The sequence below is a fragment of the Oryctolagus cuniculus genome, chromosome 11 (genome assembly GCF_051225735.1).
Source record: "Oryctolagus cuniculus isolate XC-2025 breed Fujian yellow rabbit chromosome 11, ASM5122573v1, whole genome shotgun sequence".
Taxonomy (NCBI): Eukaryota; Metazoa; Chordata; class Mammalia; order Lagomorpha; family Leporidae; genus Oryctolagus; species Oryctolagus cuniculus.
In genome coordinates this window covers 22,796,620-22,817,837 of record NC_142877.1, presented here as the reverse complement: position 1 = coordinate 22,817,837, position 21,218 = coordinate 22,796,620, and the positions used below count along the sequence as shown (strand labels likewise).

Genomic DNA, 21,218 nt, shown 5'->3' with positions numbered 1-21,218 from the left:
TGTACCAACACCAAACCAATGATATCCTAGAAATACCAATAACATAATACTTTGGCCTTGACAAGTCCATTGCTAACCTTGAGAAAGGAAATTTAGGACATCTCATAACTCTTCAATTCATCTGACAAATAATTCACTTAGTACCTAAAATTCAATGCCAGGCACTAGTCAGGATTCTGAGAATAAATCAGTAAACAAAACAAGGTCTGCCTTCATGGGGCTTATGGCCCAGTTAAACTGCAGACAAATGTATAATTTTAACTAAAATTCCTAATTGCCTATTTCTTTTTTTAAATCCTATAGTTTCCTTCAGATTCCTATACATATAAAGGCCTCTGACTTGCCTCCAAGGCCCAAGCCCTTCCTTGTAAAGTAAGATTTTTCCCACAGGTTTGTAAAAAGTTTTCACTTCAAATAATGAAGACGTCACCAGATTGGCCAGTGTATTTACACAGCACTCACACTGTGGCACTCAGGAGCATTTTATAGTTCTTCACTTTTCCTGCAGCAAAGCCAAGCCTTTATACTTGGGTGAGCCATTTTCCTGGACAAATCTCTAAAGCAAGTCCCTTAAGACCATCACACAGGGACTGGAAATAACAACTTAAGGAAAGAACCTCTTTAAGAATCAAGCATTGGCCGGCGCCGTGGCTCACTAGGCTAATCCTCCGCCTTGAGGCGCCGGCACACCGGGTTCTAGTCCCCCGGTTGGGGCGCTGGATTCTGTCCCAGTTGCCCCTCTTCCAGGCCAGCTCTCTGCTGTGGCCCGGGAGTGCAGTGGAGGATGGCCCAAGTCCTTGGGCCCTGCACCCCATGGGAGACCAGGATAAGTACCTGGCTCCTGCCATCAGATCAGCGTGGTGCGCTGGCCGCGGCGGCCATTGTAGGGTGAACCAACAGCAAAAGGAAGAACTTTCTCTCTCTCTCTCTCACTGTCCACTCTGCCTGTCAAAAAAAAAAAAAAAAAAAAAAAGAATCAAGCATTAGGGCCAGCACTGTGGCGCAGTAGGCTAAGCCTCCACCTGCAGCGCCAGTATCCCATATGGGTGCCAGTTCGTATATTAGCTGCTCCTCTTCCCATCCAACTCTCTGCTTATGGCCTGGGAAAGCAGCAGAAGACGGCCCAAGTGCTTGGGCCCCAGCACCCACATGGGAGACTCAGAAGAAGCTCCTGGCTTCTGGCTTCAGACTGGCTCAGCTCTAGCCATTGTGGCCATTTTGGGAGTGAACTAGCACATGGAAGACCTTACTCTCTGTCTCTCTTTCTCTCTCTGTAACTCCACCTCTCAAATAAATCAATAAATCTAAAAAAAAAAAAAAAAAAAAAAAGAATCAAGCATTAATATAAGTTAAGGAGATAGGTAAACTAAATCTGCACCCAGTCAATAAAAACTGTTCTGGTCCTTAGATGATTTTAGGTTTATCTCATTCTAACTTAGGAAGACTTAATCAGTCTACTTAAATAAAACAGAAGCATCTAAGATGGCTTTAGGAAATGAAAACTTGCCCTCCCACTAACTGATGTCTTTTGTCACATCCTATAAGATGAAAAACAAATCTAGTAAAAGGCTTGCAGTAATAGCTATGTGAGAGTTGGAAGGGGCTTTTCAGTCATTTGAACCTCCTACTCATATTCTGCACTGGGATTCTTCCTACTGCATTCTTGACTCATGGTCAACCATCTGGGCTCCCGTTCAAACAAGACCAATGACCTTGTAAGGCTACCTATCTCACTGGAGGACAATTCTTGTTGTTAGATTATTTTGTTTTATTGAACTTACATCTGCTTCATGTAACACTCATTAAACATTTTTCTGCCCACTAGAGAACCTCATGTTAAGTGTCTCTCTGTTTTTTTAAAACATTTGTCCCACAAATACCTGAGAAGAACCATCAGGTCCTTTCTTTTCCAGGCTAAGCATCTCTATTGTTATTCAAATATTCTTCATTCAACACAGTTTCTGAGGCTTACATAAAACTCACTGCCCATCTGTGAATATATTCCAGGTTCTCAAGTTCTGTTCCAATCAGGAATAATTTTCTGGCATAAAGCTAATACAGAAACTATCCTATGGCACATGACTGAATCTGGTAAACATTGTCCTAACATTGCTATATAAAAGAACAAAAATGAATGATTATTTCAGAATACTCAGACAGGGTAAGGAAAAGCTACACTTAAAATTCTAAGTATGGGCCGGCGCCGTGGCTCACTTGGCTAATCCTCTGCCTGCAGCACTGGCACCCCGGGTTCTAATCCCAGTTGGGGCACTGGGTACTAGTCCCGGTTGCTCCTCTTCCAGTCCAGCTCTCTGCTGTGGCCCGGGAAGGCAGTGGAGGATGGCCCAAGTGCTTGGGCCCCTGCACCCACTTGGGAGACAGGGAGAAAGTACCCGGCTCCTGGCTTCGGATCGGTGCAGCGCCAGCCGTGGTGGCCATTAGGGGAGTGAACCAATGGAAGGAAGACCTTTCTCTCTGTCTCTCTCTCACTGTCTATAATTCCACCTGTCAAAAAAAATTCTAAGTATGATAGGGCCGGTATTGTGGTACAGGGGATTATGCCACCACCTGTGATGACAGCATCCTAAATGGGCACCAGGTCGAGTCCCAGCTGCTCCACTTTTGATCCAGCTCCCTGCTAATGTGCCTGGGAAAGCAGCAAAGACTGTCCAAGAGCTTAGGCTCCTGCACCCATGTGGGAGACCTGGAAGAAACTACAGGCTCCAGTCTGGCCCAGCCCTAGCCATTGCAACCATTTGGGAAGTGAACCAGTGGATGGAAGATATCTCTCTCTCTCTCTGCCTTTCAAATAAATAATAAGTAAATCTTTAATCCTAAGTATGGGAGCCATCATTGCAGTACAGTGAGTTAAGCCACCACCTGTGACATCTGTATCCCATTTAAGCACAGGTCTGAGAAAACAATAAAAGACAAACCATGTACTTGAGCCCTTGCCAAACACATGGGAGACCTGAATGAAGTTCTGGCTTTGAACTAGCCCAACTCTGGCCATTACAGCCATTTGAGGAGTAAATCAGCAGATAGAAGATATTTCTGTCTCTAACTTTCTCTTTGTAGCTCAGCCTTTCAAATAAGTAAATAAACCTTTTTTAAAAAATTCTAAGTATGATTCTAAAAGAAAAATGAGAAATATACCTGAAAACATTAAAGAAAAAAAGAGGGAGCTGGCACTGCGGCACAGTGTGTTAAGCTACCGCTTGAGATGCTAACATTCCCTATGAGCACCAGTTCAAGTTCTGGCTGCTCCACTTCCCATCCAGCTCCCTGTTATTGCACCTGGGAAAGCACTGAATCATGGCCAAAGTATTTGGGTCCCTGCTACCCATGTGAGACTAGGACAGAGTTTCAGGCACCTAGCTGTGGCCTGGCCCAACCCTGGCCATTGCAGCCACTGGGGAGTGACCCAGCAGATAAAAGATCTCTCTGTAATTATGTGTTTTAAATGAATAAATCTTAAGAAAGAAAAAAAATCAATACTGTAGATGTAGACAAACAGGCATTGTACTCCCTAATCAAATACACGTGAAAACACAGAACAAAGAATTTTGCCAAGGCAATCTAACACAAGTGTCTAGTCATAGACTTCTGAGGCAACATTGCTGAAAAGGACCCTTTGCTTTCTAAGTTATGCTTACATTTCCCCATCTAAATTTAGCCTACAGGGGCCAGCGCCTTGGCTCACTTGGTTAATCCTCCACCTGCGGCGCTGGCATCCCATATGGGCACTGGGTTATAGTCCCAGGTGCTCCTCTTCCAATCCAGTGGGAAGGCAGTGCAGGATGGCCCGAGTGCTTGGGCGCCTGCACCTGCGTGGGAGACCAGGAAGAAGTACCTGGCTCCTGGCTTCGGATTGGCATAGCTCCGGCTGTAGCAGCCATTTGGGGGGTGAACCAATGGAAGGAAGACCTTTCTCTCTGTCTCTCTCCCTCACTGTCTAGCTCTGTCAAATAAATAAATAAAAATAAATAAATTTAGCCTACATACTTTGATATTTTGATGTCACAAATTCTAAAATGAAGGTTATACAAAGTTGATACTGCCACATCATCAAAGATTTTTTTTTTTTTTTTTTTTTTTTTTTTGACAGGCAGAGTGGACAGTGAGAGAGAGAGACAGAGAGAGAAAGGTCTTCCTTTGCCGTTGGTTCACCCTCCAATGGCCGCCGCTGCAGCCGGCGCACCGCGCTGATCCGATGGCAGGAGCCAGGAGCCAGGTGCTTTTCCTGGTCTCCCATGGGGTGCAGGGCCCAAGCACCTGGGCCATCCTCCACTGCACTCCCTGGCCATAGCAGAGAGCTGGCCTGGAAGAGGGGCAACCGGGACAGAATCCGGAGCCCCGACCGGGACTAGAACCCGGTGTGCCGGCGCCGCAAGGTGGAGGATTAGCCTATTGAGCCACGGCGCCGGCTCTCATCAAAGATTTTTAAAATGCAAACTTGAGGGATTCAGTTGAGATCACAACAGGATCAAGAAAAATCAGAGGGTAACTTAAGCTAAAAGAGTAAAGGAATTTTCCTGATGACTTAGTAATCCTCCAAATAGTAGCCAATTTTCCCTCTGGAATTATAAAAAACAGACCAGACAAAGCATATGGTAGCAACCAAGTAGAACCTAACCACCAAGTAATTAATTTTAGCAAGCCTTTCTCTTCCTGCTCTCATTTCCCTCTTCTTTTAAGTTTTTAAATCCAAATACCATAATCACAACCTCTTTGTTAAATAGGAAGAAAGATTCTAGTTAAAAACATCTAATATACCAAAAAGTATCCACTGTCAAAGAATTAAGATGCAACTTAATTTGTGGAGCAGGTATCATGGCACAGAATGTTAAATTGCCATTTGGGTCCCTGAGTTCAAGCCACACATTCACTTCCAATCCACCTTCCTGCTAATACACACCCCAGCAACAGATGATGGCTTGGTTACTTGGGGCCCTTGCACCCCATGAGAGACCCAGACGGAGTACCTGACTGTTGACTTTGGCTTGGCCTAGCCTAAGCTTCTGTGGATTTTGATGAATGAACCAGTGGATACTAGACCTCGATCTCTTTCTATTCTATTGGTGAGCTCTACCAACTGCTGATTTACTCTCTAAATGCCCACAACAGCTGAAGCCAGGAGTCCCAGAACTCTTGAGAATTCCAGGTCTCTCACATAGGTAGCAGGGTACTTTAACAGAAAGCTGGATCAGAACTGCAGAGAACCAAGACAGGCACCAAGCATTCCATTATAGGATGCCGGTACCCCAAGGGATGGTACCACAACACATACCTCATGATATTTTCTAGAAACACCTTCCCTACTATTTCACATTTTACTTATAACTTAGGAATAAGGAATAGGCTTACCCAACATTCCAGCAACCCTGCAAGGCATATTAAAAGGCTCTTCTGCTATAATAGAAATGGTAAGACTAGGAGATAACTGAGCTGAGAAGAACTGAACCACTAATATTTTATTACTTTAACTAGATAGGAGTATTAAGGCCAGAGCCCAGGGGCAGCATGCATCTGATACAGACAAGACATCCACCCATTCATAGCAACTACCCATAACATATAATGTATTGGGCCAAGAGCTGACCAGCAAATATCTCATCGTAAGAATCACTATAAATTATGGACTCTATTACTTAACAAAAAGATGATTAGTTGATTTTTTTTTAAGTCACTACATGGGGCAGGTGCTGCGGTGCAGCAGATTAAGCCTACAGCACCTGTATCCCACATCCGATTCAGCTCCCGCTAATGTAACTGGGAAAGCAGCAGAAGATGGTTCAAGTGTTTAGGCCCCTGTACCCACGTGGGAGACCCGGATAATGCTCTTTGCCTGGCCCAGCCCCAGCCATTGCAGCCATCTGGTGAACCAGTGGATGGAAGATCTCTTTCTCTGCCTGTCCCTCTCTTTCTGTAACTTGCCTTTCAAATAAATAAATTAATTAAAAAAATAAAATCACTACAATGATCTAGTGAAAATCACTTAGATGAATAGGAATTTATCAGAGAGCAATACTTCCTTAAGAACGCTGCCATTGCCGGCGCCGTGGCTCACTAGGCTAATCCTCCGCCTTGCGGCGCCGGCACACCAGGTTCTAGTCCCGGTCGGGGTGCCAGATTCTGTCCCGGTTACCCCTCTTCCAGGCCAGCTCTCTGCTGTGGCCAGGGAGTGCAGTGGAGGATGGCCCAGGTACTTGGGCCCTGCACCCCATGGGAGACCAGGATAAGTACCTGGCTCCTGCCATCGGATCAGCGCTGTGTGCAGGCTGCAGCGCGCCGGCCGCGGCGGCCATTGGAGGGTGAACCAACGGCAAAGGAAGACCTTTCTCTCTGTCTCTCTCTCTCACTGTCCACTCTGCCTGTCAAAAAAAAAAAAAAAAAAAAAAAGGAATGCTGCCATCAGAGCATTTGGCCCATCTGACCCTAAAGAACTCATCTATATGGCATACCATGCAGGAAAGCCCAGTCTTATTGCCATTCCTTCTACTGTAATATACTTCCAAGCATTCAAACTGAGTATTTTAGCCCTGTCATTACAAATAAAACTTAGAAGTATGTGCCGAGGAATGCATTTTGAAGTTCTCAGAATAATGAATAAATTTTATATGAGCAAAGTAGCAGCTTTTAAAAACTTTCTTAGGAAAAAAAATCTTCAAAGAGAAAGCAGAAAGGAAAAATCCCAAAAAGATAAGAAATTTACCCATTTACTGTATTTCAAAGGTCCTGTGAATCCCATGGCTTCTATTATCTTTGTGAAGGCACCAACTTTTTCCTCAACAGGCTGTGGTGAATCCTTGGTAGTAGGAAGCTATTCAACCAAATGAAAGGAAACCAAAATAAGTTGAAGAAAAAAAAATTTAATAGAATGTTTTTTTCATCATTATGGTATGCAGGCATCCCAACAGGCAGCTTAACTTGCTATATCAAAACACCTACACCTTAATTTTCCTTTTTTTAAGGCATCTTACCTGGAATTATACCTGAGATGTCCTCTAAACTTCAGATAAGGCATATTCCCCTCATTGACCATATGTCTATGAACTAGGAAATAATGTCTAGGAAATGACAGATTTGGGGTATCAGAATTAGGGTTTTTTTAAGAATGGATGGGGGCTGGTTCTGTGGCTTAGCAGGCTAAGCCTCTGCCTGCGGCACCAGCATCCCATATGGGTGCCAGTTCTAACCCCAGCTGCTCTTCTTTCGATTCAGCTCTCTGCTATGGCCTGGGAAAGCAGTAGAAATGGCCCAGTGATTGGGCCCCTGCACCCACGTGGAAGACCTGGAAGAAGCTCCTGGCTCCTGGCTTCAGATACGCCCTGCTCCAGCCATTGCAGCCATCTGGGGAGTGAACCAGCAGATGGAAGACGTTTCTGTCTCACCCTCTCTCTGTCTGTAACTCTACCTCTCAGATAAATAAATCTTAAAAAAAAAAAAAAAAAAAAAAAAGAATGGATGGATGGATTTGTTTATTTAATTTACTTGAAAGGAAGAGTGACAAAGAAGGAGAGATCTTCTATCCACCTTTCTTTGCTGTTGTTGATGTTACTGCTTTTTAAAGACTTATTTATTTGAAAGGCACAGTTAGAGAGAGAAGACAGAGAAAGAGATCTTCTATCTGCTGGTTCACTCCTCAAATGGCTACAACAACCAAGACTGGGCCAAGCTAAAGCCAGGAGCCAGGAGCATCTTCCAGGTCTCCCACGTGGGTGCAGTGGCACAAGCACTTGGTCCATGCTCCGCTGCTTTCTCAAGCACATTAGCAGGCAGCTGGATCAGAAGTGAAGCAGCCAGGACATGAACTGGCACCCATGTGGCATGCCAGAGTCATAGGAGGCAGCTTTACCCGCTGTGCCACAGCACCAGCCCCCATCTACTGGTGTAACCTCCAAATGCCCACAACCATTAGAACCAGGCCAAGTTGAAGACAAAGCCAGGAACTCCATCCAGGTGTGCCTGTACATGGCAGGAACCCAAGTACTTAGGCCATCAACCACTGTCTTTTCAGGCCCATTAGCAGGAAGCTGGATCAGAAGCAGAGATGGGACTCAAGCCAAGTCCTCCAATATGGGATACGGGTGTTCCAAGTGGCAGCTTAAACTACTGCACCCATAAGACCTGTCCTAGAATGAGGTTTTATTAGAAAAATATATTTAAAAGGAAATCTTGACTCTCATCATTCAAAGAACAATGCTGAGAATAGGAATGTTCCGTTTATTGACATAACAAAACAGAAAGAGAAATACTGCCTGAAAGCCAAAAGTCATTTAAGGGGCCAGTGTTGTGGCGCAGCAGGTTAAGTCATTGCTTATGATGCTGGTACCTCATATCAGAGTGCCAGTTTGAGCCCTAGCTGCTCCACTTCTAATAGAGCTTCCCATTAATGCACCTGGGAAAGCACCAGCAGATGGCCCAAGTGGTTGGGCCGATGCCACACACATAGGCGATCTAGATAAAGTTCTAGACTCCTGGCTTCAGCCTGGACCAGCCCTGGCCACTGTGGTCATTCGGGGAGTGAACTAGTAGATAGATGAGTTATCTTTCTCTCTCTCTCTCCCCTCACTCCCAGCACCTTTCACCCTGCCTTTCAAATAAATAAGTAGGGGACAGCACTGTGGCATAGCAGGTAAGGCTGCCACCTGTAGTGCCAGCATCCCATGTGGGCAGCAGTTCAAGTCCCGGCTGTTCCATTTCTGATCCAGCTCTCTGCTACAGCCTGGGAAAGCAGAGAAGATGGCCCAACACAGCTCCGGCCTTTGCAGCCATTTCAGGAGTGAACCAGCAGATGGAAGACCTCACTCCCTCCCTTCCTCCCTCTCCCTCTCTGTCTCTCTCTGCCTCTGCCTTTCTGTAACTCTGCCTTTCAAATAAATAAATAGATCTTTAATAAATAAATACATATATATAAGTAAATCTTTTTGAAAAAGTCATTCAAGGAGCTGGTATTATGGCATAGTGGGTAAAGCTACCACCTGTAACGCAGCATCCCATATGGGTGCCAGTTCAAGTCCCTGTTGCTCCACTTCCAATCCAGCTCCTTGCTAGTGCACCTGGGAAAGCAGTGGAAAACAGTCCAAGCACTTGAGCCCCTGAACCCATGTGGTAGACCTGAAAGAAGCTCCTGGCTTCAGATCAGCTCAGCTCCAGCTATTGCAGCCATCTGGGGAGTGAACCAGCAGATAAGAGATCTCTCTCTGTCTCCCCTACCCCACCCACTGCTGCTGTTATTCAGTCTTTCAAATACATAAATTAAAAAAAAAAAAAAAAAAAAAACTCATTCAAAACCACAATCAATAAAACACAGAGGACCGGCACCGCGGCTCACTAGGCTAATCCTCCGCCTTGCGGTGCCGGCACACCGGGTTCTAGTCCCCCAATCGGGAAGCCGGATTCTGTCCCGGTTGCCCCTCTTCCAGGCCAGCTCTCTGCTATGGCCAGGGAGTGCAGTGGAGGATGGCCCAGGTGCTTGGGCCCTGCACCCACATGGGAGACCAGGAGAAGCACCTGGCTCCTGGCTTCGGATCAGCGCAATGCGCCGGCCGTAGCACGCCGCCCGCGGCAGCCATTGGAGGGTGAATCAACGGCAAAGGAAGACCTTTCTCTCTCTGTCTCTCTCTCTCTCACTGTCCACTCTGCCTGTCAAAAAAAAAAAAAAAACAGAAACACATGTACACAGTATCAACCAACGCAAGCACTGGATAAATCCTTTTAAACCCTTATGTTCTTTGCATAACAAATTTTATGAGTATTAACAACTACAAACAACCTGAGACTTGCAGTTTGGAAGTAAACACCAAGAAAAATCTATTGTAATTCTAACTCTCTCCAAATGAAGGCAAGCTATATACAATAAGAAACTTCCCAAGCAGTAAATATTACTTTATTTTTAACATGTAAGAAATTCATAAAGACTTATTCCCCTAAAGTGTTTTCTAGGCAAGGCAGTACAGTGGAAGAAACACAGAACTCAGGCTCAGAAGGCTTAGGGTCAAATATTCAGCTGGTGAATCACTTCCTATCCTGTGATTTTGGGCAAGTCCATCAGCTCAATGAGCCTCACCCATATTGAATAAAATAAAACTCCTTGCTTCACTCACCTAGCTGGTAATGTTGTTGAGATACAAAGAACATCTGTGAGAAAGTACCCTGTACACATAGAAAGTATTAATAATCCTCACCTTATTTGTGGTGTGATACTTTCTGCTCAGTGGTATGTCTATTCCAGGAATCTGTTCTGACCCATCACCTTCTTGGAACTGTCTCATCTGGGGCTGCTGGAGAACAACAAACAGATGTAAGCTATGCGGAGAGTTAATCCGGACAAAGTGAAAAACCATAAAATTATCCAACCTTGCTTAGCCTGTTCCTGGTGATGTGACCACCAATAAGACCCAAGATAAGCACCTAGAACGGTGTCTGTACATGACAAGTGCTCAAAAAACATTCTAATGAATACTTCAAGATGTATAAAGGATTGGGCTCTAGAAACCTAGAACTAAGTAAACTCTAGGAAACTGAACTGTAGTAATAACTAAATATTGGCAGCAGTGCAATTTATGGAAGGAAAAAAGACCCAGTCAATTCTGAATTTAAAAACTCTTCTGCCACCTACATCTGCCACAGACTGAACCTTGGCTGCAGTAAGGATTAAAGCAGATAATACATGCAAAGTACTTCTCACAAAGTAGTCCTCAATAGGGCAGAAGCTTCCATATCACCTGCACACCAACAGCACTACTGCTCAAATCACAACTGCCTTTCTCTGTTCACACTGCATTCAAAGTACTTTGGCAAAACAGTAGCCATTACTTAGTATAATGATTATGTGTCAGATACTATACTAAATGCCTTACACATATTTCTGTATTTAATCTTAACTCTACCCTATTAGGTATGCATTATTACAAGCAAGAATAATACACAGGGGCTGGTGCTCTGACGTACTGGGTTAAGCCGCTATCTGTAGTGCCAGTATCCCATATGGGCTCCACTTCAGATCCAGCTCCCTGCTAATGCACCTGAGAAAGCAGTGGAAGATGGTTCAACACCTTGGGCCCCTGCACCCACATGGGAGACCCAAGCACTTGGAAGAAGCTCCAAGCAATTGGACCATCCTCTGATGCCTTCCTAGGTGCATTAAAAGGAAACTGAATCAGAAGCAGAGCAACTGGGATGCAAACCAGAATTCCAGTATGGGATGCCAGCTTTGTAGGCAGCAGCTTAACCCACTGCGCCACAATGCCAGTGCCTAATGAATCTTTTTCTGAAACAAAATTTTAAAGAATACTCATATATGTGAAATTATAGATAAAACCTTGAAAGCATATAAGCAAGTATAGGAAAAAACATAGAGAAATTAAAGAGTTATTTTGTAAATTTGCAAATCTAGTTTCCAAACTGTCAAGAAATTACATTACCTTTATTACAAAAGTGGTTGGCTTAGTCCAAGAAAAGATGGAACACATGAAACAAAAATTATTTTTCTCTTTAATCCTAACAAAGGAAAATCAGACTTTCTACTAGTGGAACAATACTATTTACAATTCTTTCCAAACTAAGGTATTAAAAGATTATTCAGGGGAGGACACTGTAGCACAGCAGGTTAAGCTTCTGCTTGGAACACTCCATCCCATGTGGGAGTGCCTGGTTTGAGTTCTGCTGACTCAGCTTCCAACCTAGCTTCCTACTACTGTGCATCCTGAGAGACAACAGACAATGGTTCAAGTACTTGAGTACATGCCACCTATGTGGGAGAACTGGATGGAATTCCAGGTTCCTGGCTTTGGCCTAACCCATTCCCAGCTGTTGCAGGTATTGGGGAAGTGAACCAGTAAATGAAAGTTTCTCTTTCTCTCTGTTTCTCTCTCTCACACACATACTGCCTTCCAAAATAAAAATAAAACAAATAGGGCCAGCGCTGTGGCACAGCAGGTTAATGCCCTGATCTGAAGCACCAGCATCCCATATTGGCACTGGTTCAAGTCCCGACTGCTCTACTTCTGATCCAGCTCTCTGCTATGGCCTGGGAAAGCAGTAGAAGATGGCATAAAGGGAGACCCAGAAGCAGCTCCTGGCTCCTGGCTTCGGATCGGCTTAGCTCTGGCTGTTGCGGCCAACTGGGGGGAGAACCATCATCGGATGGAAGACCCCTCTCTCTCTCTCTCTCTCTCTTAATCAATCTCTCTCTCTCTCTCTGCCTCTCCTCTCTCTGTGTAACTCTCAAATAAATAAATAAATCTTTAAAAAAATAAATAAAACAAATAAACACTCAAAGAAATTAGTGAGGATTCTTCTAGTCAGCTTCAGGGACGTTTATGCTTTAATTAGTAAGTATTAAGCAGGCTTTGTAAAACACAGACAACTAAACACTGAATGCCTTCCATTACATCACATACATCAGTGTATTGGGCCATCTGGAACACAAAGCATTTAAACTGGTTCAAAGAATACAACCAAAAGCAGTTTCAATGTGCTGTGCTTTGGACTGAGTTCTCTTTGATTTGGTTATCTTTTTTTAATTATTATTATTTATTTACTTGAGAGGCAGAGTTGCAGAGAGAGAGAGAGGGAGAGCTAGAGAGAGAGGTCTTCCATCCACTGGTTCAATTCACAAAAGGCTCCAACAGCTGGAATTGGGCCAATCTGAAGCCAGGAGCCAGGAGCTTCTTCCAGTTCTCCCACACGGGCACAGAGGCCCAAGCACTTGGGCCATCTTTCACTGCTTTCCTGGACCATCAGCAGGGAGCTGGATCAGAAGTGGTGTAAGGGGGGTTGGTGCTATGGCATAGCAGGTAAAGCCGGTTCAAGTCCCGGCTGCTCTACTTCTAATCCAGCTCTCTGCTATGGCCTGGGAAAGCAGAATATGGCTACTGGCTCCTGGCTTCAGATTGGCCCTGCTCCAGCTATTGCAGCCATCTAGGGAGTGAACCAGCAGATGGAAGACCTCTCTCTCTCCCTCTCTCTCTCTCAACCTTTGCCTCTGCCTCTCTATAACTCTGACTTTCAAATAAATAAATATTTAAAAAACAGAAGCAGAGCATCCAGGACTCAAACCAGTAGCCACATGGGATGCAGGCATTACAAGCTAATGCTTAACCTACTATGCCACAGTGCCAGACCCTGATTTGGTTATTTTAACTTTTTCTTTCCCCATAGCTCCCGAAGAAGTACCTGTTGTATTTCCATTCTTTCATTATTTATAAATTAACATTCTCGCACCCAAACGTATCTATAAATATATATTTACTTTTTTGTTTGACTATCACTTCCCCTTGCCCTCCAGATTCACCCAACTTTTGAAAACTTCAACTTTTCATGTTTAAACTGAAAAGACACCAAGGCCGGCGCCGCGGCTCAATAAGCTAATCTTCCACCTTGCGGCGCCGGCACACCGGGTTCTAGTCCCAGTCGGGGCGCCGGATTCTGTCCCGGTTGCCCCTCTCCCAGGCCAGCTCTCTGCTGTGGCCCGGGAAGGCAGTGGAGGATGGAATTACAGTAACTGAAAATCACCGGCCAGCGCCGCGGCTCACTAGGCTAATCCTCCAACTTGAGGCGCCGGCACACCGGGTTCTAGTCCCCCGGTTGGGGCACTGGATTCTGTCCCAGTTGCCCCTCTTCCAGGCCAGCTCTCTGCTATGGCCAGGGAGTGCAGTGGAGGATGGCCCAGGTGCTTGGGCCCTGCACCCCATGGGAGACCAGGAGAAGCACCTTGCTCCTGCCTTCGGATCAGCGCAGTGCTCTGGCCGCAGTGCACCAGCCGTGGCAGCCATTGGAGGGTGAACCAATGGCAAAAGAAAGACCTTTCTCTCTGTCTCTCTCTCTCTCACTATCCACTCTGCCTGTCAAAAAAAAAAAAAAAAAAAAGACACCAATAACTTTTTGTAGACAAAAAAATAATCCAACACCATGTTTTCAAAGAAACCTCCCCTGACCACTTTACTTAAAGATAAGTTCTTACTATCTCATTACTCCCTACACTAGTAGTAGTAGTAGTAGTAGTAGTATGTTCATTTTCTTCATGGTACTCATTAAAATGTACAGTTATATATTCATTTATATACTTGCTTATTTCCTATTGTCATTACCAAAAAGATGCATGAGGGTAAGAACTATCTTTATTACCAGAATCAAGTAAAGTACACTGTATTTAGGGCTACAGACAAAATCCTTCTTATAAGAGTTCATAAAATAAAGACTTACTACACACAAGAAATAAAACTAAATACTATACTTTAAAATGCTGAAACAAAACAAAGTTAACAAGGATATAGAACAACTAAAACTTGCATAAACCGCTATATAAAATGGTAGACTTTGGAGAATTATCTGGCAGTATCTGTTGAAACTGAAAAAATATATATTCTGTAAGACTGAGTAGCCCATCTTTAGGTATAAACTCCAACAGAAATGTGCACATATGTTCACCAAAAGGCATGTACAAGAATGTTAATAGAAACACTATTCATGAAAACCCCAAACAACCATCAACAGAACAGATAAACTGTGATCCATTCATGTAACAAAATATTACACAACAATGAGAATGAATAAACTACTGCTGTACAGAATAACATGGATGAATCTCTAAAACCAGTTGAAAGAAAACAGAAGCTCACAAGAGACTACAATCTGTACATTTAGAAGGCAAACTAAGCCATGGTATTCACATTGAAGACTGTGGTTAACCTTGGTTGGAGGTAATGACTAGGAGGAGATCAAAGAGGCTTCTGTGGCTCTGGTAATGTCTCTTCCTTGATCTGAACACTGGATATTTTTACTGTGTAGTAACTCATTAGACTATACACTTAGGATCTGTGCCTTTTTCTAGGTGTTTATAATAGAGAATAAATTGTACAAAAATGTTTATGTGGAATAGGCAGTGTAAACAACAGCAATTTATAAATGGAAAAGAATAACTCAGAGTCATCAGAAACGATTCCGTAAAAGAGGACAAGACAGAGAAAACAGGTAAAGAAGCATGATACAGTGGTAAGAGAAAAAAACACCAGGTCAGAAGATCGAGCTCCAGCTCTATCTCACACCTTTTTTTTTTTTTTTTTTTTTTTTGGACAGGCAGAGTTAAGACAGTGAGAGAGAGAGGTCTTCCTTTTCCGTTGGTTCGCCCCCCAAATGGCCACTACGGAGGGCATGCTGCGCCGATCCGAAGCCAGGAGCCAGGTGCTTCTTTCTGGTCTCCCATGCGGGTGCAGGGCCCAAGCACTTGGGCCATCCTCCACTGCACTCCCGGGCCACAGCAGAGAGCTGGACTCGAAGAGGGGCAACCGGGACAGAATCTGGCACCCCAACCGTGACTAGAACCCGGGGTGCCGGCGCCACAGGTGGAGGATTAGCCTAGTGAGCCGCGGCGCCGGCCATCTCACACATTTTTTTTTTTTAATTTTATTTATTTATTTGAAAGTCAGAGTTACACAAAGAGAGAAGGAGAGGCAGAGAGAAAGAGAGGTCTTCCTTCCACTGGTTCACTCCCCAATCGGCCTCAATGGCTGAAGCTGTGCCAACTGGAAGCCAGGAACCAGGAGATTCTTTTGGGTCTCCCACACAGGTGGAGGGACCCAAGGACTTGGGCCATCTTCCATGGCTTTCCCAGGCCATAGCAGAGAGCTGGAGCAGAAATGGAGCAGCCAGGACTAGAACCAGCATCCATATGGGATGCCAGCACTGTAGACAGCGGCTTTACCTGCTATACCAGAGTGCCAACCCCATACACACACTTATTTTGAGAACCAAATAAAATAATGTATGTGAAACAGATGTGTAAATTCTCATGTATATACCTGTTCGAGACCACAGTGATAAATTCTTTTACAGAGTCTCATTAAAAAGAATTTAAGATTTCACCCTTAGTTTTTCCTTTTCAACAAGGTTCTGAAAGTGAAGAGGCTCTCAGATGGGAGAGAGAGAGGGTGAGAAGGAGAAGGTGGGGGAGGGAAGAGGGGGAAATGCAGATGGAGTCAAGCAATTTTTGAATACCATGGGTATATGTATCTGGACCTTTTAGCAAAACTAAAAGCTTGGAATGGATGTCTGCCACGATGGTTAAGATACAGCTTGGGATGTCTTCAATCCATACTCATGCACCCCCTAGGTTCAAGTCCCAACCAGCTCTGCTCCTGATTCCAACTTCTTGCTAATGTGCACCCAGGAAGGCAGCAGGTGATAGCTCAAGTACTTGGGTCCCTGCCACCCACATGGGAGATCAGAAGTAAGTTCTCAGCTCCTGGCTTTGCCCCTGGCCCAGCCCTGGCTCTTGAAGGCATTCGGGGAGTGAACAAGAGGACAGGAGATCTCTCTCTCTCTCTCTCTCTCTCTCTCTCTCTCTCTTTCTCTTTCTATTTCTATCAGTCTCTGTCTGTCTCTCTAGCTCTCAAATAAAATTAAAAAAAAAAAAAAACCACTATAATCTCTACCAGGGCGCAGCCCATCTTATCCTTCATTTATATTCGGTCTCAATGCTTAATACTATTTTGGGCATAGAGCTGATACACAATAAAAACTAGGTGGACTTTTTTTAAAATTTTTTTTTTTCAAAGAGAAGGACAACCTGGAGAAGGTCCAAAAAAGAACCACAGGAATGATCAAAGGGATGAATAAAAGGTCCTAGTGGAAAGGTTAACATGAACTGAGGCTGTTTAGCTTGGAGAAAAAGCAACTGAAGAACTAAGGAGTAACTTAGAATAACACTTGAGCTGGAAGAAATCTCAAAGATCTTCTAGTCCAACCTTTTAATTTCACAGATGAGGAAACTAAGACCAAGGGAGATGTTGCAATTTGCTGAAGGTACTTTTAGGTCAATTTACTTATTTATTATTTATTTTCTTCTAGTTTCACTTTATACAGGGAAGAGAAAATGTATCCAAGTAGCATGAACATAAAATGGCAACAAAAATAATAGTTACAATTTACTAGAGATCTCCATTCTGCCTAGAACCTATATGCTCCCTGTTTGACTTATAATAAGCTTATAATGTATATACTATTTTTTTTCTCATTTTTGAAATTAGGACATTAAGGCTCAAAGAAGTTCATTAACAAGGGGAACATAGATTCAAAGCTATGTTTTGTCCTACATAAAACTGCCTTCAGAAACCTGAGTAGGGGGCTAACCCTGCGGTGCAGCAGGTTAAAGCATCACCTGCTACACCAGCAGCCCATATGGAGGGTGGGTTCCTGTCTTTGGCTGCTCTGCTTCCAATCCAGCTCCCTGCTGATGTGCCTGGGAAAGCAACAGAAAATAGTCAGAGTACTTGGGCCCATGCCACCCACATAGGAGATCTGAATGGAGTTCCAGACTTCTGGCTTCTGCCCCAGCCAGTAACCAGGCCATTTGGAGAGTGAACCAGTGGGTGGACGATATCTCTCTGTCTCTCTCTCTCTGTCACTCTACCTTTCAAATAAATAAAATAAATCTTAAAAAACAAACAAACAAAACTGAGTAGAATTTAACCTGACAGGCTTACTTTTTATTTATTTATTTGGGAGGCAGAGTTACAGTGAGAAGGAGAGACAGAAAGAAAGGTCTTCCATCCACTTGTTCACTCCCCAAATGGCCATTACGGCCAAATCTAGGTTCAACCTGAAGCCAGAAGTCAGGAGCTTCTTCCAGGTCTCCCATGCAGGTGCAGGGGCCCAAGCGCTTGGGCCATCTTCTACTGCTTTATCAGGCCATAGCAGAGAGCTGGATCAGAAGAGCAGCCGGGACTTGAACCAGTGCCCGTATGGGATGCTGGCATCAAAAGCAGAGACTTAGCCCACTATGCCACAGTGCCAGCCCCTCAGATCTTTACTTCTAAATACTATCTCTTTATTAAAAGAACAAGGAGGGACTGCAGTGGCTCAGCATGTTAGGCTGCTGCTTGAGACATGGGCACCCATATGAGAGCTCCAGTTCGAATCTCGACTTCTCTACAGATCCAACTCCCTGCTAAGGCATCTGAGAAAACAGCAGAAGATGGCCCAACTGCTAGGGCCCCTACCATCCACATGGAATACCTGAATGGAGTTCCATGTTCCTGGCTTCAGCTTGACCCAATCCCAACCCTTGTGTGACCATTTGGGGACTGAACCAGCGGAAAATCTCTTTCTCTCTCTGTCTTTCCCTGTCTGAAATTTAACCTTTCAAACAAATAAAGCTTAAAAAAAAAAAAAAAAAGGAATGAGGTCTCCTTGGAAAAACTATTGAATCTAGGGTTAGGGCAAAGAGTACAACATAAACTAAAACATCTTGTGGTGCCAGTTAATAAGGGAGTATTCGAAAAATGATGGAGAGGAGCCAGCATTGTGGCATCGCAGGTAAAGCTACCACTTATGACATCAGCATCCCATATGGCCGCCAATTTGTGTCCTAGATGCTCTACTTATAATCCACCTTCCTGCTAATGGCCTAGAAATAGCAGCAGAAGATGGTCCAAGTCTCTGGGCCCCTGCCACCCATGTGGGAGACCCAGATGAAGCTCCTGGCTGTTGGCTTCAGCCGGACTCAGCCCAGGCCATTTGGGGAGTGAACTATCACATGGAAGATCTCTCTCTCCCTCTCCCTCTAACTATGACTTTCAAATAAACAAATAAATCTTTAAAAAAAATAAAAGATACCACATCCCATTTTTGAGCCTGGGTTCAATTCCTGGCTCTGGATCCTCATTCCAGCAACCTGCTAAAACAGTTCTTGGGACACAGTGGTGATAGCTCTAGTAAACTGGGCTTCTGCCACCAACATGAGAGAACTGGATTGAGTTCTTGGCTTCACTTCAGGCTCTGTCATGGGACTACTGCAGGCATCTAAGAAGTGAACCAGGGGTCAGTGCTGTGGTGTAGCGGGTAAGGCCACTGCCTGCAGTGCCAGCATCTCATATGGGCACCAGTTCGAGTCCTGGCTGCTCCACTTCCATTCCAGCTCTCTGCTATGGCCTGGGAAAGCAGTAGAGGATGGCCCAAGTCCTTGGGCCCCTGCACCCATGGGAGACCCAGAAGAAGAAGCTCCTGGCTCCTGGCTTTGGATAGGCACAGCTCCAGCTGTTGTGGCCATCTGAGGAGTAAACCAGCGAATGGAAGACCTCTCTCTCTCTCTCTCTCTCTGCCTCTCTGTAACTCTGCCTTTCAAATAAAGAAATCTTCAGCCAGCGCCGTGGCTCACTAGGCTAATCCTCCGCCTTGCGGTGCCAGCACACGGGGTTCTAGTCCCGGTCGGGGCGCCGGATTCTGTCCCGGTTGCCCCTCTTCCAGGCCAGCTCTCTGCTGTGGCCCGGGAGTGCAGTGGAGGATGGCCCAAGTGCTTGGGCCCTGCACCCCATGGGAGACCAGGATAAGTACCTGGCTCCTGCCATCAGATCAGTGCGGTGCAGCCATTGGAGGGTGAACCAACGGCAAAGGAAGACCTTTCTCTCTGTCTCTCTCTCTCACTGTCCACTCTGCCTGTCAAAAGAAAAAAAATAAATAAAAAATAAAGAAATCTCAAAAAAAAAGAAGAAGAAGAAGAAGAAGAAGTGAACCAGTGGATGGTAGCGCTCTCTCTATTTTAAATCAAAAAAAAAAAAGGCCAAATTTTTCCCAATGTGGGTGGGGTGCCGGCACTGTGGCACAGTGGGTTAAAGCCCTGGCCTGCGGCGCCAGAATCCCATGTGAGCACCGGTTCATGTCCCAGCTTCTCTACTTCCAATCCAGTTCTCTGCTGTGGCCTGGGAGGGCAGTGGAGGATGGCCCAAGTCCTTGGGCCCCTGTGCCTGCGTGGGATACCCAGAGGAAGCTCCTGGCTCCTAGCTTCAGATTGGCTTAGCTCTGGCCATTGTGGTCATTTGGGGGAGTGAACCAGCAGATGGAAGACCTCTCTCTCTCTTTCTGGCTCTGCCTCTCTCTGTAACTCTTTCAAATAAATAAAATAAAATCTTAAAAAAAAAAAAAAAAAAAAGAAAATGGAAGTGGGTATTTGCCCTAGTAGTTGAGATACTCATGCACTTTACAGGTGCCTCAATTCAGTACCCCGTTTTGTTCCTGACTCCAGCTTCCTGCTAAAGTATACCACTGGAGGCATGAGTGATGGCTCAAGTAACTGAGCTCCTGCCACTCACGTGAGATATCTACATGGAGTTCCCAGCTCCTGGCTTCAGCCCCTAGCCCATGCCAATGCAAGCATTTGGGGAGTGAATTAGTAGACAGGAGCTCTTGCTATACTTATCTGTCTCTTTCTACCTCTTTTATAAAAAAAAAAAATTTTAAGAAGAAAATGGGTTATAACTCATGGAAGGAAATTGATATCCATGAGCTTATTCTGACATAAATAACTGAATAAATAAATAAATGGAGAAGTGACAGTTCTTCCTCAGAATTCCAACAAATAAATAGTAGGAATTACAGTAACTGAAAATCACCGGCCGGCGCCGCAGCTCACTAGGCTAATGCTCCACCTTGCGGTGCCGGCACACCGGGTTCTAGTCCCAGTCGGGACACTGGATTCTGTCTCGGTTGCCCCTCTTCCAGGCCAGCTCTCTGCTGTGGCCAGGGAGTGCAGTGGAGGATGGCCCAAGTGCTTGAGCCCTGCACCCCATGGGAGACCAGGAGAAGTACCTGGCTCCTGCCATCGGATCAGCGCGGTGCGCTGGCCACAGCGCGGTGGCCGCAGCGGCCATTGGAGGGTGAACCAACGGCAAAGGAAGACCTTTCTCTCTGTCTCTCTCTCTCACTGTCCACTCTGCCTGTTAAAAAATTTAAAAAAAAAGAAAATCACCATCAAATACCACAGTAATGATTGTTTCAGCCAAGAACCACTGGATAACCCACCAATCCCATTTCTAAGTACTCATAGATCCAAATGAATTCAAAGCAGGATCTCAAAGAGTAAATGGCACACCCATGTTCACTGGATTATTACCCAAGAGATATAAGCAACATGGATAAAGACATATAAGCAAAATGGATAAAGAAAATGGACTATATACATGTATATATGGAGTATATACAATGTATATGTATATATACAATATACATGTATAAGTACAACGGAGTAGTAAGCAATCTTAAAAAAAAAAAAAAAAACAGGCCGGCGCTGCAGCTCACTTAGCTAATCCTCCGCCTGCAGCGCCGGCACCCCAGGTTCTAGTCCCGGTCGGGGCGCCAGATTCTTTCCCGGTTGCCCCTCTTCCAGGCCAGCTCTCTGCTATGGCCAGGGAGTGCAGTGGAGGATGGCCCAAGTCCTT

The 21,218-nt window shown here is 44.9% G+C and overlaps 1 protein-coding gene across 15 annotated transcripts in view; it reads right to left on the bottom strand.

The window, feature by feature from the left end:
* Positions 1-21,218, bottom strand: part of UQCC1 (ubiquinol-cytochrome c reductase complex assembly factor 1) — a 135,577-nt gene that overhangs the window by 91,825 nt on the left and 22,534 nt on the right. For 7 of the 15 annotated variants that reach the window (XM_002710826.6, XM_089308061.1, XM_008256062.5 and 4 more), the window contains 2 exons: positions 10,191-10,286; positions 6,716-6,823 (listed from right to left, as the gene is read on the bottom strand). In XM_002710826.6, coding sequence (XP_002710872.1) covers positions 6,716-6,823; positions 10,191-10,286 — 204 coding nt within the window. The remainder of the gene's footprint in view (positions 1-6,715; positions 6,824-10,190; positions 10,287-21,218) is intronic. The other 8 variants (XM_017341660.4, XM_089308062.1, XM_051846151.3 and 5 more) reach the window with 2 other exon arrangements.